The sequence below is a fragment of the Typopeltis vanoorti genome, chromosome 22 (genome assembly GCF_054136105.1).
Source record: "Typopeltis vanoorti isolate ZY-2024b chromosome 22, IOZ_Tvanoo_1.0, whole genome shotgun sequence".
Lineage (NCBI taxonomy): Eukaryota > Metazoa > Arthropoda > Arachnida > Uropygi > Thelyphonidae > Typopeltis > Typopeltis vanoorti.
In genome coordinates this window covers 12,248,324-12,273,113 of record NC_143570.1, presented here as the reverse complement: position 1 = coordinate 12,273,113, position 24,790 = coordinate 12,248,324, and the positions used below count along the sequence as shown (strand labels likewise).

Below are 24,790 nucleotides of genomic sequence, written 5' to 3'. Positions count from 1 at the left end.
ATAATTGAAAGGAAGGGGGAGGGGTTGAAAAAAGTGGGAGTATTGAAATGTGGGAGAATTATTGGTGAGGCAAGGGGGTATGTGAACTTTTAGAAAAACCCGTTTTTTTTAATATTAAGTTGGGCAGAGAATATTTTGGGAGGGGGGGGGGTAATAATAGAATTTTTTTTTTATACATTTATACATATTCTTCATATATCTGTATATGTAAAACATCAATAATACCCTAAAATTTGAATAAAAAGCCAATGACATTAAAGAAAGGGGCACTCCTAAACAAAAATCGGCTAAATAGCCATAAAAATAATATTGACTCAGAGGAGTAACGTGGGAATTTTCCCAGAAATAATACCTATAAAGATATGAACTTTTGTAAGGTTTTTTTTTTTTTTTTTTTTCATTTGAAGGTGAGTTAGTAGTCTTAAACAAAGGGGAGGATTTTCCTTCTTGAAAGTTTGGTTTTTCATCCTGCAAAACCAGCCAAAAGAATATAGTGTGATATGACACGTAAACATAGTACGTGATATGACATAACAAACATAGTACATGATATGACATAACACTGGCATAACATTGCTTCACAACATTCTTTGAAGAGAAGTTCATATTCAAAATTGCTTATAGAGAATGTGAGCCTCAAAACATTAGTTGCTGTGTTTATTTTCAGTTCCATGTTGGGCATGACTAGGCTTTTGAGCTGTAAAATATTCAGTGTAGCATTGATGTGTACTACACTGGTGTCCTTTAAGCTTTCCAATAATTCTTCCCTGCATGAAATCATCTAGTAATGTCTTTGAGACATTACAAGATATCCAAGTTTGCCTCTTTATTCATTCATGCTGGCAGTTAACTTATAAATTATATATTTAGTTTAATCCTTTATCCAAGTGTAAGCAAACAAAGTTTGCTCCTGAAGTATCTTCAGGACTGGGACAACTCGTGGCAAAGGTGGACTGAGTTCTGATCACTTTCCTTAGCATCCCATAATGCAAAGCACATCTCCTTGCAGACATGTATAATGTTATGCATTGTGGGAAGGGTCACTACCCAGACTGGTTTCGACGTTTATTGAGGTTAGTGGGAGCCAGACTCAGAGGCATATGGAAATATGACCTCTGCATTGCTTCAACCTTGGTATCACATCTGGGTCTGGCTCCCACTGAAGAGACCTCAATAAAGGTCGAAACCGGTCTGGGTAGTGACCCTTCCCATAATGCATAGCATTATACATGTCTGCAAGATGTGCTTTGCATTATGGGATACTAAGAAAAGTGATGAGAACTTAGTCCACCTTTGCCACGAGTTGCCCCAGTCCTGAAGATACTTCAGGCGCAAACTTTGTTTGCTTACACTTGGATAAAGGATTAAACTAAATATATATATAATTTATAGTCTAACCAAGTGGGAAAAAAACTTCCAACAGCAGTTAACTTAGGTTCATATTTGGCTATAAGGATGAACTACATTTTTACATATATATGAAAACATTTTCATGACTTACAGCCAAATATGGGCATAAGTTTATTGCTAGCATACTAATAAATTATATTACACAAAAAATGTGTTATAAATTTTATACAAATTAAATTCCAATACATTTCAGTAATTGCAATCGAAGGTATCAAGTGTTTCAACTAACAACATGTGAGAGAAAGGCTGAAAAAATGAGTTATGACTACACATAATAAATAATTGTTTTGACTGCATGAGTCATGACTACACATAATAATTTTCCATACATGTGTAGTCATGACTACACATGTATGGAACATTCCACTCTGAACTGCGATGCAGCTCTCACAATGTCATACTGTGCTTAACACCAAGTGATTCAAGAGAATTCTTGAGGCAATCTGGCCTACTCCTTCAAAGTAAGGATAAGGCCTTGTTTGTTTTCGAGCAGCAATGCGACTCCCTATTGCTGTCCCAAACATGTTCTCTGGGGTTGAGGTCTGGGGGAGCATACTGGCCACTCAATTTGATTATCCTCTATCTCCACAGCTGATATACGATGTAGTGTGGCATTGTCATCCATAAGAATAAATTCTTTGCCTACAGCATCACAGAACAATTGAACGCTACATTGAAGAGCTTCATTGCAATATTGTTCACCAGTCATAGGCCCTTTTACTAGCACTTGTAAATTGGTGTGTCCATTAAGCATAATGCTTCCCCATACCATGACATCAGCACCATCATGTCTATCTCTTTCAAGAATCATGAAATCCCTCTCATGATGTTAGGCAGTACCACTTTCATACGAGATTAAGTGTCGTCTAGAATTGAAGGAAAGACTAAATCGACTCTCATCTGTAAAGAGTACATTAGCCCATTGGTGTCTTGTCCAATTTTTATGGATGCAACACCACCGAAAATGTGCTCTATAATGAGCCGTGGATAAAGGGATACAGACTACAGGCCTTTAGGCACGTAGGCCTAGTTCTTGCAGACATCTTGCCATATTTTGTCAAGATATCTGCATACCTGTATGTGAATGGAGCTTACTTGCAAACTGACCTGCCATGGCATGTTGATTACATTTTGCTGTTATAACCAAATATCTGTCTTCATGCCCCATGGTGAAGCGAGGGCAACCTCTTAGCAAATGGCACAAAAATTAATGATGTTGGTGAGGCTATTAGAGCACAAAAGCGTGGGGTGAAAGAAATGAAAATGTAGTGTCTGGAATGAATGATTTAAAAATAGAAAAGTATGGCATGAGAGAGGACTTGAAAGGATTACTGGAGGTAGCAAAAGAAAAGAGTTGAGATAGTCTGTTGCCACATTATGACAGAGTAGAGCTGAGAAGGAGGGCTATAATAGTGAATGACTCAATGTGTAAGTTATGCAGGAGGAGTGGTGTGGAGTTTGATGGGTGAAAGGACTTCTACAAGGATGGTTTGCATCTGAATGGATTTGGTGTTTGGTGACTGTAAAAATTGTTGTTGAATGAAGTGAAAGTAGATGTGCAAAATCAGGGAAACTAGAGCTTTTAGAGGGGGGGGGGTTGAGATGGTTAGTGTAAGGCGTCAAGATAGGGGTGGGTCTAGGGGACTTTTGCACTTTATGTATACTAATGCCAGGAGCATTAGGAACAACCAGGAGGAATTTTTGGCCTTAGTTGGCTCATCCCATTCAAAGGTTATTGGCATTAGTGAGACATGGCTAACAGAAGATGATATAGTTAGTGGGAGAGAATGTGAAGGGTATAGTGTGTGTTCAGAAAGAATAGAGAGAAAAGAATGGGGGGAGAAGTGTTATTGATGATAGCTGATGAACTGCAGCCAAAGAGAATAGAAGTTTGACTGACAGTGAAAATAGTGCATTTGAGGCTATCTGGTGTGAGATTGAGGGCAGCAGAACAAAATATACAGTTGGGTGCTGCTATAGACCAGGGGTTGAAAAAGATGACGGAGATAGTATATATTGCAAATAGACTCAATGAGTGGAGGACAGGTATTTAGTATGGGAGATTTCAACTATGGTAACGTTGATTGGAGGGGAGGAGAGGACAAATGGGAGGAAAGAAATGGATTTTATTTAGTTATTAAGGGATAATTACCTGAGACAGCATGTAATGGAATATACTAGAGGTTTGAGAGTGCTCGATCTAGTAATTGCATCTGAGAATTTGTCTATAAGGAATATGACCACGTTGCCACCAATTGGTGAGAGTGATCATATTGTCTTGACCTGGGAGGTGGAATTTTCAGTGAAGACGGGGTATGTGTGGAATTACCAGGCTGGTAAGTATGACAAGCTTAGGAGATCTGCTTGTATCAATGCCATGGCATGTAAAACTGCAAGGGCTAGATGTTGATAGGGCATGGGAAGTGGTAAAGGGGTGTTTGAGGGAGGTAATGGCCGACTGCATACCTAAAATCAGGAGAGTAAATCAAGGTGGGTGTTAAATGGATGAATAACACTATTAAGCTGGAGCTGTGAAAAAGAAACAATTGTGGAGGGAATTTAAGGAAAAAGGTGACCTGCAGGCGCACGAACAGTACAAGGCACAGCCCAGATGGGTAACTAGTGTGGTAAGAAAAGCAAAAACAGATTGTGAAATGAAGTTAGCATTGCAGGCTAAAGAGAATCCCAAACAGTTCTTTTGATATGCTGCAAGTAAAAGAAAAAAATGCATACTCCAGAATAACTTTGAGGAATGCCGATGATGGGAAGGTAAGTGAATCAATCGAAATAATAAAGAATTACTAAGTGAACACTTTGCAAGAGCATATCATCCAGGAGGTGATATTGCAGGAACGAGGGAACTGAGGTGAATGAAATGGAGGTGAACAGCATATTGTAGAACTTTAATGTGAATACATCTGTGAAATTGGATGGTATACCAGCCCAAGTCTTATGTGAAGTGGCAAAGGATTGTGAGTGCCCTTGATCATATTGTTTAATCAAAGTCTCAGCTCTGAGTTAGTCCTGAGGCGGTGGAAAGAGGGGGAAAATAGTTCCATTGCATAAAGGAGGCTCCAAGACTGTTAAAGCAGTCCTGGAGGCACACCTCTTAGGTGTGCCACAGGGTTCTGTTCTTGGACCACTGCTATTTAAGTTGTTCATTAACAATATAGGAAAGGATCTGAGAGGAACTGTTCAGTTATTTGCCGATGATGCAAAGTTGGGTAGAGCAATAGTGAATACACATGATATCAAAATTTTGCAGTATCACTTAGATAGATTGGCAGACTGGGCTAAGGAAAATGGATGTCAGTTTAATGTGGCAAAGTGTAAGATTATGCATTTTGGGGTGAAAAGATTATCAGCGGTATTCCACATTGGTGGAACCATACTCCAGGAAATTGACGAAGCCAGAGACTTGGGAGTGTTAGTGGATAGGTTGTTAAAGTTTAGGGAGACACATAGAAAAAGTGTCTAAATCAGCTCATCAGATCACTTGATTACCGAAGAATACTTTGATGAGCAGAGACATGCAGGTTATTGAGCCTTGATAAGACCTCATCTTGACTACTGTGTGCCAATCTAGGTGCCAGGGTTTCTTGGTGATCGGGAGGAGGTAGAGAGGATCCAGAGGTGTGTGACCAAGATGGTAGCAGGTCTATGGAATGAACCTTATGAGAACAGGTTGAAGATTTGTGGGTTACAGAAACTCATTGATATGCAGAAAAGGGATGATATGATTGAGACATTCAAATTACTGAGGTGTTTTTACAAGATTAATTCAGAGGAAATTTTTCAGAACAGGTGTGCTGGTGAGAGAACTAGGGACCATCCATGGGAACTGAGCAAGAGTGTGGTTAGCAAAGGTGATAGAACTAGGCTTTTTATTTGGAGAGTAGTGAATTAGTGGAATAAGCTGCCAGAGTCTGTTATGGGTGCCATGCCTGTGAATGAGTTCAAAGCAAAGTATGATAGATATTGTGCAAATGCTGAATAGTTCTTGACATGATGTTTAGGGCCTCCCTCGATGAGCCTGAAAACTCTTTGGAGTTGCCATTAATAATAATAGTCTGGAATGTGTCGAATTCCATTGGTTTGAAATGCTGTCCAGAGCCTGGATACAGCGCTTCGTGAGATTCCAACCTATCTGGAAATATCAGTAATTCCGCAGCCTTCTTTAAGCATTACAACAATTCTTCCCTGCATGAAATCATAATGTCTTTGAGACATTACGAGACATTCAAGTCAACTTTATTCATTGATGAAACGAGCTCCCTTCAAACACAGTTTGCTTAGCCCAACCTTTTGCCTTTATCCAGTTGAGTAGCTACCATGTGACCCCTTTGCACACAATTCAAAAATTTTCTACTCAAAATCTTCAGTTATGCAAATTGCCACAAGCTGATTCATCTGAATTTGCAGTTGTAGTCTTCAGAAATAGTATTCGTTCTTAGGTTTTGGACACCATTGTATTTCATTTTTCCACAGGATAGCCTGTCCATCTAAAGTATATTAGAGTACATTTACAAGGAATCTGGTAAGCCAGAAACAGGTGCGAGTTTGTCTTTTGTAGTTGGTAAAAGACTAGAAATAACGTTGATAGGAACCTATCTAGGTATCAGATGAAACTTCACGATTCTTCCTAGAGATTCAGGAATGTCAGAAATATGTGGAATTAAAACTTCTGAAGTAGCCTTCAGTGTGAGGCTATATGAAATATATGGAAATGGAATTCTACATTCTATTAAGTAATCTTCACTGTAGGAATTATTATTATTACCCAAGACTCCATGGAGTCAAAGACTCATCTAGGAGGTCGTTTTATCTCGCCTCTGGACCCTTTCCAACATCTCTTCATCCTTCTGAAAACCAGGTGACAAAATCTGGACACAATAGTCCATGTGTGGCCGAATCAAAGCTCTATACAATGGAACAAGAATCTCCCTACTTCTACAAGTCAGTGATCTCTGCATGATTCTCAGAAGCCTTTGTGTTGTCTTCACGATTTTGGCTATGTGTCCCCTAAATTTCAGATCCTTACTTTCTATCACCCCCAGATCTCTTATTTCCTCCACCTCTGACAATATATCCTCACCAAGCATAAATTCTGCATCCCATTTTTGTTTTCCAAATTTTAAAACCTTTTGCAACATTGAACTCACATCCCCATTTCTGTGCCCAATCACCCAATTTATTCAAGTCTTCTTGTAAGGCCACAACATCTTCACTACTCTTCATGGTTCGTCCCAACTTTGCATCATCTGAAGACAACTGAATATTTCCAACCAAATCTTCACCAATATCATTAATATACAAGTTAAGCAGCAATGGCCCTAAAACAGACCCCCTGAGGCACACCAATAGTAACTTTCCTATTCCTGGATATCGCTCCCCAATACACAACTTGTTGATACCTATCAGATAGCCAGTCTCCAATTCAATGCACCAATCTAATATCCAACCCCATCCACTCTAGTTTGACTATCAACTTATCATGCGGTAATCTATCGAAAGCCTTAGTGAAATCTAAGTATATTACTGTGTATCCTTCTCCTCTGTCCATGGAAGCAGTCACCTTATTGTAATAAGTAAGTAATTACTAAAACATGATCTCCCTTTAGTAAATCCATGCTGTCCATGAAAGATAATACTATTGTTATCAACCCAATTCTGGATCCTAGTTCTGACAAGCTTCTTCAACAACTTAACTACACCTGACACACAGAATGAAGTGGCACAATCTTGCCCTCCTTCCACTCCTTAGGAACTGGAGCGAGTGCAAGACACGTATTAAAAAAATATGTCAAGGCTGGCGTCAACTCCCTGGCACATTCTTTCAGAATACGTGGTGATATATTATCAAGTCCCACAGCCTTATTAACATCTAGTTTGCTCAACTCCCCATACTCATCTTACTCACTTACAGTCAGTCTATCTTCCCCATCATCAACTGCTCTCAATCTCTCCATGAAGTCACATTCACAAGATTGAAAGACCTTTATGAACTGCTCATTAAGTATCTCCACCACACCTGCAACAGCTGTCGTTATACCATTTTCTCCACTCAATGTCATCCTTCCATAATCGTTCTTTCTTTTGCTGGCTACATATCGAAAGAACTCCTTAGGATTCTTTTTTGCTTCATTAGCTAACTCCTATTCATACCTCTCTTTGGCTACACTCACAACCAAGTCACCTGCCTTGCCTGGTCTTTGTAGTCCTCATGGAATTGGTTATTTCCACTTCTCTTATGCTGCCTCCATAATGCCCTTTTTCTCTGAATTGCATGCTTCATCTCTTTATTCATCTATTTCACACCTACTTTATTTAACCTTCTGACCCTTGGAATACATTTAAACATTGCATCTGATAAACCCCCATGCTGCATTGATCTCTTTTCCAGCTAACTCCTCATTCTATGCTACACTTGCAGGCTATCTCCTGAGCTCTTCAAAATCATCTCCCTTGTAGTTCCACATATACCCTTTTCTTATTGATGTCCTCACACTGCTGGCAACCCCCCAGCTAATCACCTCATGGTCACTCTCACCAATTGGTGGGCAATTTGACACTCCATTTATAATTACATCCTCTGATGAGATGACGAAATCCAAGCCCCGCAATCCTCGTGTGCCCTCTGTTACATACTGTCTGAGGTAGTTATCCCTCAAAAACTCAAGAAACTCATTTTGTTTACTTCCAGTTGCTATCTCATCATTCCAGTCTATATTACCATAATTAAAATTGCCCATAATGATCACTTTTTTCTTATTTGCGTGGCTAATTTGATTATACATTTCATAGTCACCACCATCCACATTTCCTGGTCTATAACAACATCCAACCAAATATTTCATTCTATTCACCTCTATCTCACACCATACTGCCTCAAAACCACTGGCACTATTTCCCTCTTGCATCTCTACCTTGTATGGACATAACTCTTTCTCTATCATCAATAGCACTCCCCCTCCCTTTTTACCCCTTCTATCCTCACGAAATACATCATACTCTTCCATCTCTATTCCTGTCAGGATGTCGTCCTCATCTAACTATGTCTCACTTATTCCAACAATTTTTCGGTGAACAGACTCAATTAGTGCAACATTTCATCTGCCTTGTTTCTTATACTTCTAGCATTTGTATATAAACACAACAGCTCATTCCTGGATCTACAGCTAGTTCCACTGATACCACTCATTCGATGTGATCTCTCCATGCTCGACTGTGGCCATTTCCCTTTCTGCTTATTCATTTTGGAACCCTCTTCAATTCCAACTGTTTCCTCTTGATCCCAGGTCATCCCATTCCTTTCCTGTCTACACATGCTCTCACATCCTTTTGGAGCATCCACCTTTATCACGCTGTGTACCCCTGTCCACCCTGAGCCTTCCTGTTCATTGTGCACACCCATTTTCCCATTTTCCATACTCATGCCACTTACTTCCTTATTCATAACCACCTCTTCAATCTCTACTGTCATACTCTCCTGCTCTTCCACATCACTTCCCACTTGATCTGATTCATTCTCTGCTCACTTCTCTACCTTCCAGCAAGTCTCTCCAAGCGACTCACACCATAACCACTCAAATGCAGTCCATCATTCCCATACAGTTCACGTCGTCCTTCAAACTCATTCCACACATTAACAAATTATACTCCCCTCTCCTCACACATTTCAGCTAACATATTAATAATCCTTGCTATCTGCCTCATCTCACCACAGTCATACCTAGGCAAAAATTTACTTTTTGCTGTTTAGTACTTGTGGGTCCTCCTCTTCCTTTATTACAGCTTTGCATTGGCAGGGAATTGACAAAATCAATTTTCTGATGGATGCAACTGTCAATTCAAGGTTCCATACCATTATAGTGGCTTCTTGGAATCTATCACTGTAGGAATATAATGAGGGTGGTGATCATTTGATTATGTCAGACTTTGGTGAAAATCTCTTGTAAAATGGACAAGAAAAAAGGATGTGCTTAATCAAGTATTTAACAGTCCTGATTTCTGGGAGATAATGAATAGAATCTTGTATATACACTCATGTTCATAGAAACAACATCATCTTCTGTAGCCATGTTTTTTGGTAACTGAATTTGAATGCCTGATTTCAGGGCATTTCGTCCAATGCAAATCTTGTCCAATCCCTAGATTTCGTCTATTACTTTTCTTGTCCAGTAGAACATTTTGTCCGATCTTATTCGTCCAATCCTATTAGTCCAATTCTTCATATTTGTCCAAGGAGTTATAAGTAACTTGTGATCATTAATAATAGTCAGTTGACACAAAAGAGAAGGGCGCAAGACAATATGCATGGTCCACTCTCACACGTTAGGTTAGGTTAGTTAGTTGACACATTGGCTAGTCAGGTTAGTCAGTTGACACAGTTGGCAGTAATAGTCTGTTGACACAAAAGAGAAGGGCACTAGACAATAAACATGGTCCATCGTCACACGTTAGGTTAGGTTAGTCAGTTGACACATTGGTTAGTCAGGTTAGTCCATTGGCATAGTAGCAGGTTAGTCAGTTGACATCAATGGGACAAATTGAGAGTGGATGAAATGACCAACAGGACGATTTGAGATTGGACGAAATGTTCGACTGGGCGAGTTGAGATTGGACGAAATGTCCGACCGGACGAGTGTTTCCTTGGACAAACTTATAAAAGGACAAAAAATCTTGGACCATCTGCCTTCAAATCGAATGCCTATTTGAAAAGGGATAATAACACAACATTTGTCACAAATAATGAAGAAGGTAATATAACATTCTTATTTTTGATTAATGTTTGAATCTTTTTGGTACAAGAAGTGACATAATTAGGAAATGACAACAAACTTGACAAATTTGCAAATATTTCAAAATGGAGTGGACAGTGATATTTTCACTGGAAAAACAAATACTGGTATTCAAATTTAGTACAACTACACAGTTTTACTAACATTTGTATCTAAAAATTCACTTTTTGTTGTTTAGTACTTGTGGGCCCTCCTCTTTCCTTTATTACAGCTTTGCATTGTCTGGGAATTAAAAATCAATTTTCTGATGCAACTGTCAATTCATGGTTCCCTACCATTATAATGGCTTCTTGGAGCTCCTTGTGTATTTCAATTTCCATTTGGTACGACAAATTCTTGGTGGAGGTTGAGATCTAGGCTGCTTCCTATCCACAGTAGTTACTAAATCAAGTGTTCATTGAGCTACTTATTAACCTGCCCAAAAACAAAAGCTTTTTTAGGGTTATAATAGCATTACTTACACTTTTTTACCCTAGGGGAAAAAACATGTAAGTAATGACAAGGGGCAGAGTCATCCTGGAAGTTCGCTGCTATGGTAAAGTGGTTTCTGATAGTAGGTAGCATTTCTAAAATTTTCCGGTACATTTGTGCATTCACCGAACCTTTTGTGAAATGCAAGTGACCAACACCTTGATATGACATGCAGCCTCAGATCATCTGACTGGCTAAGAATTTGACTGCTGACACCAGACAGTCAGGGTTGAATTTTTCCCCTGATTGTCTTCGAACTGTTTGTCTGCCCATTGGCACACTACAGGTTAAACTTTTTCTTGTTAAACAAATCTCTCATGATCACTTGAGCTGCTTCAAATGAAATCCCAGAAAATGTCAGAAATCCCATCTCTGTCGAATTTTTTTGACATTTTCATGGGTTGTGCTGGTGGACAGGCATCCTGGCTTCTTGTCATCCTCCAAGGTAGTTTTGTCCTTCTTAAGATGCAAGTGCCACTCAAAACACTCACTTCGTTTCATATACCTTATGAGTAATTCAAGGGTCTGTGTGGCAGATTTCCCCAGTTTTGTGCAAAATTTTACATTTGCCCTTTGTTCTAATTTCATGTTCATGGTGAAATTGCAGAATGACACAAACACGTGATAAGAATAACATGCTTTACACAAGTTCTAGTGCACACAGCTCAGTGACATGTGGAAGGCTGATCAACAATATCTGTGCCACTAACATCTGGCAGCATGAGGCTGTAACTCAATCTGTTGCCAAGCATCCAGCACAGTCTGGTTTCTTTTGATAGCACCCTGTATTGATATGTACTCCTGTTTTGCATTCTTCTTGAAAATTTTTTACTATTCTGTTACTGCTTGCTTCATTTGACAGTCTTTCAAAGTAATTACTCCAGACATCTAGGATATCCTTATCTTCAGTTATGTCACCTTTATCATCTTTGATTCCTTTTACATGACTTTCCTTCATTTCTGAGCTTCTTCAATAGCCTCCAGAACATTTTGTCACCTTCCTGATATTTATTTTCCATACTCTTACCAAAGTCTTCCCATGACTTTTGTTTAGCTACTTTTACACATAGCTTAGCTCTCTTACTTTTTTCCTCTGTATTCTTTTAGGGCATCTGCTGACTTACTTGCCAGGAACTTTTGTATGCTTTTTTTCTTGTCCTAGATTGCTTGTTTAACATCTTGTTCCCATTGTGGTGTTCTTATTTTTCTATCGTTGCAGACAACTTCAGCACATACCTCCCTAGCTGAATCAGTTAATGTTTTCTTCCGAGTTTGCCACTGAGACCCCAAGGTTTAGTCCTTGTTTGCAGACTTTTTTTTTTCCCCTTCTATAATGTTTATATGGTTGAGTTCACAGTTTACATGTAAAGGCTGCTCAACTTTAATTTTTTAAAAAACTTTCTTCCATACTGTTCTCTTTAATGTGATAATGTGATATTCAATTTTATCTTATATAAAATTAAGTGATGTCTACTTCCAATTTCAAATCCTTGAACGCACGATGATATCACTATCAACAATGACATAGTCAGTGAAGTCTGTCTTATTTCTTGTCTTCTCTCCATGTGAACTTGTGTAAATCTTTATGTTGGACATAGTGTTAGTAATAACTAGCCCATATCCTGAGCAGTAATCCAGCAGGTATTTACTGTTATTATTAGCTTTGTCCTTTTCTTCAAATTTCTCCTAAGTCAGAAAATTCTTCCACTCATCCTAAGGGAGTGGGAGATCCATTTGTAGGACCATAAGCACAATAAGTTTCATTGTCCATTTCCCCATTTTGAAGTGTGCCCACATAGCACTCTTGAAACTGTCTTCCAATCATATTTGGTTTTGAATGCTGTCATTACTCATTCTTTTCCTTCATTGTTATTACCTGAATATAACATCCTATACTTATTTAGCAAGATCTCGCCTGTTTTCATCTTCTTTGCCTGAGTAATGCCAATTATGTCCGTGGTACTTTTCCAGTTCTGCAAGTTCAGTTTCTTTTCCATTAATACTCCTTATGTTGATTGTTCTTATCTTCAGTTCTTCTGATATTGGGTTTATTCTTATTCTTCTAGCTGTTAAGTTGGAGTTTGTCTGGTGGCTGACTTTTCCATGTGTGTTCGGGTTCAGTGACGAAAACAGCAGGTACCATGTTTAACCTGGCGACATCCCAGCCAGCATGAAATCTTATGTTGTACCATCATGTGCATTTGTGGTTTATCCAATAGATAGTATAATTTGATTGGCTAAGTTGCAAACTGTCAGGCCATCCTCGTTTGCTCAGTACCCAAGTCAAAGCTGAAGTTAAATAATTAGGTCAGGAATATTGCTAATTTCCATATTTCTTTGTCACTTATTTCATTTATTCCACTGCTGCAGTTGCAGTGAGCTCTTATGATATTTTAAAACATGTAGTTCATCCAATTATTTTTCATCTGGTCTTTTTACATTATTTTGACTCTTAATGTGTCCACTTGAAACAGAATGATTTTTTCATATTTGAGACAGGTGAAGAGAAGATGCATGAAGAATACAAGACACAGGCCAGAAGAGTGACTAGTGTGGTAAAGAAGGTGAAACTGGAATATGAGAGGAGATTGGCCCTAAGATCCAAAGAAAATCCTAGGGAATTTTTTAGCTATGTGGCCAGTAGGAGGAGAAATGACTGTGGAAGAATGATATTGTGGGATAAAAATGGGAATAGAGTGACTGATGCAGAGGACATAGTGGAATTGTTCAATGAACACTTTATTGTAGTATTTCATCCTGGAGGAGTCAGTTTTAATGGTAGAGGTTTGAGGCAGGTTTGAGGTTTAGAGGTACAGGAGGAGAGTGTGTTTCAGATACTGAATACTCCGGATGTCAGTAAAGCTTTGGGACTGGATGGTATTTCACCACGAGTTTTGAGAGAATGTGCTGGGGAACTGACAGTGCCTTTAACCTGGCTTTTCAATGAAAGTCTGGCTTTGGCAAAGGTGCCCAGGGAATGGAAGGAAGGTAAGATAGTGCCATTGCATAAGGGTGGTAACAGACTGGAGGTGTCTAATTATAGGCCAGTCTGTGTGTCATCAGTAGTTGTTAAGATCTTGGAGAAAGTAGTGATGGACCGTATACAGCATTGGGCAGATGAGGGTAATGTTGTCTGTGAGAGTCAACATGGATTTGTGAAAGGGTGCTCTTCTTTTAGCAATATGCTAGCCTTTTATAATAAAGTTACAAGAACATTAGATGAGGGAAAGGCGTATACTGCAATTTTCTTAGACTTAGTGAAGGCATTTGACAGGGTGCCACATGATAAGCTGATATTTAAGTTGCAGCACATGGGTCTGGATGTCAGATTGGTCAACTGGATTCAGGATTGGTTGTCTGATAGGTATCAGAGAGTTGTGTATGGTGGAGCAGTTTCAAGGAGGCAGAGGGTTACAAGTGGGGTCCCACAGGGCTCAGTACTAGGACCTATATTGATGAACCTTTATATCAATGACATTGCCAGTGGATATTCAGTTGTTTGCGGATGATGTGAAGCTGGAAAGGATTATTAGTAATAGTGCAGATGTGGTGGCCCTGCAAGAGGATTTGAATAAGCTAGATAAACGTGCAAATGAATGGGGGTGTCAGTTTAATGCAGCAAAATGTAAGGTCTTGAGGTTTGGGAAACATCGATGGAATTCTGTATACTTTATGGGAGGAGTTATACTGGAGGAAGTAGGGGAGACAAGAGATCTGGGGTTGATGATTGATAGAAACCTGAAGTTTAGGGGACATATTGCAAAGGTGGTGATGGTAACACAGAGGATTGCTGCAATTATGAGAAGGACACTGACCTGCAGAGATTATTATTATTATTCCGGGCAACTCCAAGGAGTCGACAGACTCATCGAGGGAGGCCCTAACATCATGTCAAAAACAGCTATTCGACATTCACGCAGTATCTATCCAACCTTGCCTTGAACTCATTCATGGTCATAGCACCCATAACAGACTCTGGCAGCTTATTCCACTCATTCACCACTCTCCAAGTAAAAAACCTAGCTCTAACACCCTTGTTAACCACATTCTTGCCCAGCTTCCATGCATGGCCCCTAGTCCTCCACCACCAGTCCTATTTTCAAAAATATCTTCTGGATTAATCTTATAGAAACCCTTTAGTAATTTGTATGTCTCAATCATATCACCCCTTTTCCGCCTATCGACCAATTTTTGCAACCCACAAATCTTCAACCTATTCTTGTAAGGTTCATTCCTCAGACCTGCTATCATCTTGGTCACTCGTCTCTGGATCCTCTCCACTTCCTCCCCATCACAAAGAAACCCTGGTGCCCATAACTGGGCACAGTAGTCCAGATGGGGTCTTATCAAGGCTCGATACAGAGGAACAATAACTTGTTTGTGTCTGCATGTTAAAGTATTTTTCAGAAGCCAAGTGATTTGATGAGCTGATTTAGCCATTCGCAATGTGCCCCTAAACTTCAATTCCCTATCCACCAACAGTCCCAAATCCCTAGCCTCATCAATCTCCTGGAGTACGGTTCCACCAATGTGATATACTGCTGCTATAAAAGATAAAAGGGTTATCATTCTGTTGTATAAGTCTCCGATCAGACCACACTTAGACTATTGTTTTCAGATTTGGTCCCCAGGATTTGAAGGGGATAAATTAACTGTGGAAAGGGTACAAAGACGGATGACAAAGATGGTTTCAGGACTGTGCAATTTTGGTTATGAAGATAGGCTGAGGGAATGTGGGCTGCAGAGTTTGGTGGATAGAAGAAGGAGAGGTGAAATGATTGAGACTTTTAAACTGTTGAGAGGTGGTTACAGGTTGAAGGAGTGATGACAAGAGGCCATCCCTGGAAGTTACGAAAGGAAACTGTGAGCAAGAGGGTGAGGAGTGGTTTCTTTGTATGGAGGGTGGTTGAACCATGGAATGCATTGCCTGATAGAGTGGTGAGAGTGAGAATGGTCAATGAGTTTAAGGAGTGGTATGATAGACATTGTTTCTTAGGAAGGACCTCCCCCTCAATGAGTCTTGACAGACTTTATGTTCTTAGGAAGGACCTCCCACGATGAGTCTTTTGACTCCATGGAGGCCTGAATAATAATAATAATATTTCTGCAATCATTAATTACCACCACTCCTGTTGTCCTTAAGACATTCATCTGTGATTATTTTTCCTTCCTTACAACATCATAACTTGCACTTGCACATAACTTTTACTACTTGCACTGTTGAATTCCTATGTTAAAATCATCTATAATGAATTGCCCTTCTGTTAAAAACGTTTAATTTTCTTGACCAAAAAGCTCTGGAAAGACTTTTAATGGGATTATATTGATCAAGTGCATATAATAAACAACTATGTTATACCAACTAGTTTCACCAACTTAGGCTGTTGGCATCTTCAGGGTACATAACTGATGTAAGGCACTAAAAAGTAAGAAACTGTTACAAACTATAGTTTGTAACAGTTTCTTACTTTTTAGTGCCTTACAAACTATAGTTTGTAACAGTTTCTTACTTTTTAGTGCCTAATCAGTTATGTACCCTGAAGATGCCAACAGCCTTAGTTGATGAAACTAGTTGGTATAACATAGTTGTTTATTATATGCACTTGATCAATATAATCCCATTAAAAGTCTTTTCGAATTGCCCTTCTTTTACCTAATGAGCTTAGCTGCCTATGTGTAGTTCACAATACTCATCTCTAGTCCTGGCTATAACAAACACTCAACCATGAATTTAGCTTGTTCATATTTATCTCCTACTTCAAACAACCCCCTAAACCAGTGTTTGTAGACCCTATACTACTACTACATGAATTTCCATCCTGATTGAGCTTCAACTTTGACCAAACTTCAGATATGGACACAGATGTTAAGGTAAGGGATTATACATCATTGATAAATGTTTTGAATTGCATGTTGTTACAAGAAAAGAAAAACTGGAGAACATTGTGAAAAAAGTGTCTGTTTTATTAACTTTTTTGTTATACTTCTCTAAAAGTCTGTAAAGTTGTATAGAGACATCATAGATTTAGACAGGCAGATGTTATATATTAGCTTATTCTATTCAGAGCCTTATTAGATTCAAACAGTCTGAAACGCACTACTTATAGGACCTGTACTACTACCATCTTTATCCTAGATCTCCACCCTGGTTGGGTTTTTGACAAAATTTTTTTGTTGAATTTCACCCTCTAGCTGAATTTTAGACAGGGACACACTAAGGTATTTCACATCATTAATAAACATTTTGAATTGCATGTTGTTGCAAATAAAAACTAGAAAATATTCCAAAAGAGACTGTCATATTTTATGATGTTCTAAAAGTTTGTAATATATATATATATACATATTTTTCCTTTTCCAGAAGCTTTTCTCCTTATTTATAGTGATTTTATAAGATTTAGACATCTGCTTTAACATAGAGCTTAAAATGGAATTGTTGTACTTCGAATTTATTTTCTTCTATTATATGTACAGAATTACGAAGAAGTGCAAGACAGTTAGAAAATGAAATAGACTTGAAGTTGGTGTCGTTTAGTAAATTAGCAACCAGTTACAACTCACACACCTTCAAGCATGAAAAGTGAGTATCAGTATCATATTTTGTAGTGTTACATATTCATATTATATATAAAAAAAATTGAATTAAAACATTAATGTATATCTTTGTAATTTTAAAAAAAGTTACATTTTTTGTGTGTGTGTGTGTGTGATTTCTGGACCTCAAGTTATCTTGACTTTTGTAGATTACTTTCAGATTTATCAGCGTATTTACACTTTCTTGAGAATCATATAATAACTCTGAGAGATGCAATCTCTGTTGCAAGTATGATCCAAATAAATTCATATCCTTTTATAACTTTCTAATATTTTATTCAATTCTCTGAACTTATCGATTTGTTGACAGACCCTTCAGTAACAGTTTCAAAAGACTTGGATATCTTAATCAGTAGTATCTTAGTTCAAAGATGATGTAGTTTTTAGTACCATATGCATTAAACACATATACCAAGATTCAGATCTTGTTATACGTGTTTATGATATTCTGACAACTTGTCTAAATTGTAATTGTTTTCATTACTTGATTGTTTCTAATGTTGTTGATTGCTGTTATGTAGTTTATCCTTAGAGAACTTAGATTTACCAAGATTCAGATCTTGTTATATGTGTTTATGATATTCTGACAACTTGTCTAAATTGTAGTTGTTTTCATTACTTGAATGTTTCTAATGTTGTTTATTGCTGTTATGTAGTTTATCCTTAGAGAACTTAGATTTATACTTAAATATATAAGATCTAAGAATAATATGCTGTCCTAGCAATGAATATTTAAATTTTCTTAGAAAACATATTTGTTGGCGCTTCTCTCTCAGACAGAATAATTCATTTCAAGCATTGAAAGTTTTCTGCTCATAAAAACAATAAGTTTAAAAACAGAGGCAATGCAATCACTAGAAGCATCCATAGAAAAAAAAAAAAATGTGTTTCTCCAAATTTTGGATAAATTAAGATTAGAGTTATTGTTAGTGTCAAATTTAAAGAATTATATGCCTGTTGTTCAGCTTCTCCCTATCTAAATTTAATTCCTGTGTTTGTTAAATTAACCAAAGGTCTTAGCAATTCAGAGTAATTTGGAACCAACTTATGATAAAAATTTATCATGTCATTGTATCTGTAGAATTAATCTTATTGTTTTTTTTTTTTTGGAGGTTTAGCAGACAGTATGGCATTTCTATTAAATCGAACTAGCCAGGATAGCTCATATGATTTACTTGGTTATTGAAGAACGCACTAACAAGCAGAGATAAGGGAGTTATTGTTCCTCTTTATAAAGCTATGTTACGACCACATCTGGTTTACTGTGCTTAAGTTTGGCCAACTGGGTTCCTTGGGAATGAGGTAGTGGTGGAGAGGATCCAGAGGCAAGTGACTAAGATGGTGAGTGGTCTATGAAATGCTCCCTGTGAGGATAGATTGAAGGTTTGTGGATTGCAAAAGTTGGTTGAGAGGTGAAACAAGGAGGATATACTACAAATATTTAAGGATTTTATAAGATTGATGCAGGGGAAAATGTTTCAGCACGTGGCTAGAGGAAGGAACAAGAGGTCATCCTTGGAAGTTGGGTAAAAGTGTGGTTAGCAAGGATGGTTAGGACTAGATTTGTTTTCTCGGAGTAGGGTGAATGAATGGATTGGGTTGCCTGAGTCAGTGTGAGTAATTTGTCTGTTAAAAGAGAGGTACGATAGATATTGTGCTGATAGTTTGGATCTCTCAAGGCGAGTCTTAGGACCCCATGGAGGCATCTGTGCAATAATAATAATAACATATCTGATGGAACAGAGTTCATTAATAATTGAAAAGATATGGCTAGTTTCTAGCTCCTTGAGGAGGACTGCATAAATTGGAGCAAATGGGGGATGGATATGAAGCTGGTAATTTGGATTAGAGGGTGGCTGATGGACATATATCAAAGAGTAGTATATAAAGGAGTTTGAGTACAGGAGAAGGCAGGTGACTAGTGGTGTACTTCAGGAGACTCCATACATGGTGCTCTGGTGTTTAATTTGTACATTCATAATATAGGAAATGATTTGAGGAGAAATATTTAGTTGTTTGCTGATAAAGCAGAGCTGTGAAGAGTGTTAGTTCAATGAAGATAATGGAGAGATCCTGCAGGTTGACTTAAATAATTGACTAATTGACTTAAATAGACTGCCAGTTTGATGTAGCTGAATATAAGGTGATGCAATTTGGGAAGAAGAAATCACACTTTATGTACTATATTGATGGAACTGAACTGTAGAAAATTGAAGAGACCAGGGATGTGGGTGGGGAGGGGTTGACAGTAGAGAAGGGTTGAAGTTTAGAGGGTGTGTGGCAAAGGTGGCCTAAAGAGCATATCAGATTACATGGTTGTTTAACACATGAACAAGCAGGAATAGGGAGGTTATTATTTTGCTTTATGAGGCCACAACTGGACTGCTGCACAGAGATCTGGTTACCTGGATTCCTTGGTGATGAAGAAGTGGAGAGGATCCAGAAGCGAATGATGAAGATTATGGAAAGTCTATGGAATGCTCACTATAGATCTCTGGATTTCAAAAACCTATACACTTCTGTAATGGGACATGATAGAAGCTTATAAGTTATTAAACTGGTTTAATAGCATTGACAGTGAAGACTTTATTTTTATTTTTTATTTTTTAGCAAGGGTGTTTAGGACTGGATATTTTGCTTGGAGGACTGTGAATGAGTGGGATGAGTTTCCAGAGGTGGTTGCGAGTTCTTTGTCAGCATATGAGTTCAACGAGAGGTGTGGAGTAAATTGTGCTGTACAGATTCTACTGGGACAAAGGAACTGACATTTTTAAATGACTGGAATATATTTTATAATTTTGAAATTCTAACCAATTTGTATATTTCTTATCTTACAATACCAATATGTTCTGATGCCTTTTATGAAATAGAAAGTATGGGGGGAGGGATTGAGAATTACAGATCAGTTAGTAACGGATTAAGTGAGTGTGTGCATGGAATGAAAAATGCACAACAAATACGTTTACAGAGATTACTGAGCGATGTACAAAAGAATGTGAGAGAAGAACAGGGTCAAAAACAAGCAGCAGTGGTTCGAAGGGTCACGAAGATTAAAAGGAGGAAAAAAAGATATGGGATTTTATAATTAAGGGTGTGAAATATGGTAGTCATTAAAGCATGTTATCCAGGGTCGAAGATTAGGATTGTAACTGAGGCTGTGAAGTTGCAGAGGGATAGAGTGAATGAGATTATTGTAGTTGTGAGAACAAATGATATAGGTATTGAAAGATTTTCTGTGAGACAGGATTTAAAAGATTGATGATAGCAATGAATGCAAAGAGCGAGAATGGAAAGATCATGAATGTGCTACTAAGATTCAGTGATGAATTAAACAGAGAGCAATTATAGAAAATGGAATGATGTCAGGATTGTGTAAAAACTTTTGCAAAGAAATGAAACTGAACATTCATTTTATGAATGTCTGAGATGATTTTGATAAAAGAAGGAATTTTTTAAAAGGTGATGGTTTGCACTTAAACAGATTGGGTGCATGGCATTTAGAACATTTATTGATAAAACGTAGAGTAATGATCAAAAACAGGGAAATGGGATTTGCTAGGGAGGCAGGTGTGTTAGTCAGCTATGAATGCAGAATTAAATGTTCTCAGAAAATAAACTGTATACAGAATGGACTAATTCACACATAGGAAGATATGGGAGGAAGGGAATATTGCAGTTTATGTATACTAATGCCAGAAGTATTTGGAATAAGCACGAGGAATTTTTAGCATTAGTTAGTACAACTTGGCCAAAAATTATAGGAATTATTGAGACAGTTGACTAAGAATGATAATAGTTATAGGGATAAAATGTATGGGATACAGTATTTTAAGGGAGGATAGAATGGGGGGGTGCTAATGATAGATGAAGAGTTGAAGCCCAAAAGAGTAGAAGTGCCTCAAGAGGACAGGTATGCAGAGGACAGTTAATTTGAACCTATTTGGTGCAAGTGAAATAGAGATCAACAGGATGAAATATGTAATTGGCTGCTATATAAGGGAGAATGTAGATGGTATGCAGGTTGAGTAATTATGGGATATTTTAACTATGGGGACATAGATTGGAGAACGAATGGTCACAAGGAAGGAAGGAAATGGAGTTTATACAGTTAAGAGATAATTACCTGAGACAGCATGTAATGGAAGGGATAAGAGCTTCAAGAGTGTTGGATCTGTAATAGTATCAGAGAACGTATCAAGTATCAATAACCTATTTAGTCATACTGTCTACTCTTGGGGAAAGTGATCATTTGGTCTTGACCTGGGAGATTGTAAGAAGTGCAGAATTTTCTGTTAAGAAGGGGTATATGTGGAATTACAAGGCTTGTGATTATGACAAGCTGAGAAGTCAGCTTTCAGCAGTGTTATGGCATGAGAATTTGAAAGAGAGATGTTGATAGCGCATGTGAGATTGTCAAGGGGATGTTTAAGGATAGCAGTATCAGACTGTACACCCAGAGTCAGGAGGATAAATCAAGTAGGAGTAAGATGGATGAATAGTTATTATTAGCAGGAGTTGCAGAAAAAGAAAAAATTGTGGAAGGAGTATAAAGAAAAATGTGATCAGCATACTCATGAGTAGTAAAAGGTACAGGCAAGGAAGGTAACCTGTATAAGGAAGGCCAAAGTTAATTATGAGAGAAAGCTAGCCCAATGAATCCAAAAGAAATCTTTATGAGTTCTTTTGCTATCTGGCAAGTAAAAGGAGGAATAACTATGGAAGGATGACCTTAAAATGTGTTGATGATAGGGAAGTAACAGAAGAAAATTAAATAGTTGAGTTACTAAATGATTGTTTTGCAAAGGTGTACCATTGTTAATGAGGCATTTTTTATATATTCATCTTTATGGTTCTTATCTTATTCCTATTTGTCTTACAAATTCCTCTTTTATATACTTCTTTATGTGTGCCTAACTCGACCCTACCTAGGAATGATTCCTTTTCGGACACTGGCAAAAATATATTTTTATGCTGTGCCAGCCAGTATCCTCTAACATGAGTTTATTCAGGTTCAGGGAGTATTCCTATATTGGTTGGCATTCACTCTAACACACTCAAAATAGATATCGGTACTAATTGCAATCGTGGCCAATGATCTATTACTTAAACACATTCATCAAAATCCCTCCCGCTATGGTTCTAATTTTTACAAGTGGTAATTTGAAATCTTGAATTCAGGCATGAGTCAGGTATATGTAACAAAACATGTTTATTGTAACAATTGACAATTACAACTAAAATTGGATTAAAATACTAAACTTCCAAATCTCTTACTAGGTTAATATCTGATGCTATGCTGGTTACACAATGCTAAACTTATCAAAATACACTCAGATCACAATACTAATCATCCAAAACAATAGAACTAAATGACGATATTACTCTAAATCAATTCTCTTATGCATGCTACTCTTAAAGACATCTTATACAACTTGTTACTATCTGATAAAGGTCATCCACAAAATACAAATACACATATAATTTCAGTCACATGCAACTATATAGATTCATTCCAGACATTTCTTTGTTCAACAGAATTAAGCGATCTCAAATTACGAATTCTTATCAGAGTCCTCTCTGGATTGTCCACATAACTTAATCTAACATTAATTTCTATCGCTTCCAAAACATACAGTAAAGGTCTTTACATTACCCAGTTCTTTCCAAAGGTCTCTTAACTGTCACGTGTTGTTCGGGTCATCCTTTGATCTGCTGTCTCGGCGCTTGGCTTATGGCTACGTTGTCCCTTCTACATTTTTCGAACTCGAACTTATCACTGCCTCGACTGAGGGTTATCTCCGCTCCTTATCGAATGAGACATCCAACGACTGGCATGTTTTCTCCATAGGCCGATGATTCATGAGCGGCTCATCGTGGGATCTTGTTCAGCATACTCAGAACGACTGTCCGTTGTCCAACATCATAGGACACTGGCTGGTCCTTTTTCCGTCCACTGGTCAGGAATCCTCGAGGTGAAGTTGGGAACAAAAAGCCTCGCAATATCGCACGTATTGCCTTATATTCTCTCTCTTCTTTTGCGCACGACCCTTAATTTTTTTATGCCCTCAAGATGATCCTCAATTTCCTTACTATCATTAGGTGCTGTCTTCTAGGGAAGCACGCTTGCGTCATCTTCTGCGTATGCAGTACCCTGCGGCTTTACGGCCAACACGTCGTTTCAGACGCGACCTTTACACTGGTGCTCTTTACTGTCTGGCGATTTACGAAGTTCCAGACAGCTTAATAGGACAAAACGTGTGGACAGACTTATGTGTTCGTCGAACATGTTGTTTATTATTTTAACGGTATAATAGAACACAGAAACTAAGTAAATAATTGATTTATTAACTTGATGCTGATATTTCGCTGGTATTATAACCAGCATCTTCAGAGCACAAAAACACTGTTTGTCACAATACGCGAGACTAAAACAACATGGTGTACATTAAAAAAATTGTAGCAGCAACACAAAGACTAGAGTCCTGATTTTGGCGCCCTCTATCTGGGGAAAAAAAAAAAAAAAAAAAAACGCTATCATATATTGCTAGAGTCCTAGAAAAGTGCTAGTTTTTCCTTAATATGACTGTCTCCCAGATCTTCGGCAATAAATCAATTATTTACTTAGTTTCTGTGTTCTATTATACCGTTAAAATAATAAACAACTTAATAGGACAAAATTTAACTATTATTTCCTTCTTACAAAAATCATAATATCTGATAATTCTCCAGTTTAGTTTTCGACTACAATTATTTCTGATACAATTCATATACTATTACACAATTTCCTATACAACACATCAGAATTTTCTGCTGGTGAGCAGGTATTATCTAAGTTAGCTAGAATTCTCATGTTAGATTCTGAATGAATAATTTCTTTGAATTCGTCCATTCAGGATCTAACAAAGGTCCCGCCTTTCTAGAAAAAAAATTTTCTAGATAATTTTTTAATTTTTAAAAATTTTTTTTTTAAGCATCCCTCAATTCTCTGGGGAGAACCTTCCCATTTCGCCTTGGTCTCAACTCGTATCTAGGTTGAGCAAACCTCTCATTTTCTTCATTGATCATTCTCTTATTTCCTGTTTGATCGCCCTGTGAGTGCTTAACCCCTTTGTTCGTATCCGAGTATCTCCTATGTTTGATGTAGTCGGAATACGAATTATTTGAGATGGGATGTTCTTCTTCCTCTTGGGTATTTCCTCCTCTCCGTCGTTTCTCCGAGAATTCCTCCCTGCCGTCATCTCTATGGTGGTTGCCCACAGCTGGTGTTTTTCCCCTTCTTCCCCACACACTTTCAAGTGAATCTCCCAAGCATACCAGTTTCTCTGATCTACATTTGTAAAGCTTCAATCGGTCTGAGTGCACTATAATGGTTTTACTCCGGCGTGCCCTTTCTTTGATCCTGAATGTCACTGGCGACAACTTTTCCAGAAACTCAAATGGTCCCTCAGCACTCCTTCCAAACTTTCCTCCTTTCTTCTTGGTAGAGACATGTTCCAGGAGAACTAGATTCCCTG

At 37.9% G+C, this 24,790-nt stretch overlaps 1 protein-coding gene across 3 annotated transcripts in view; it reads left to right on the top strand.

Annotated features, from left to right (window-relative positions):
* Gos28 (golgi SNAP receptor complex member Gos28) overlaps positions 1 to 24,790 on the top strand; it is a 167,909-nt gene that overhangs the window by 2,047 nt on the left and 141,072 nt on the right. For all 3 annotated transcript variants that reach the window (XM_090412004.1, XM_090412003.1, XM_090412002.1), the window contains exon 2: positions 17,157 to 17,262. In XM_090412004.1, coding sequence (XP_090268130.1) covers positions 17,157 to 17,262 — 106 coding nt within the window. The remainder of the gene's footprint in view (positions 1 to 17,156; positions 17,263 to 24,790) is intronic.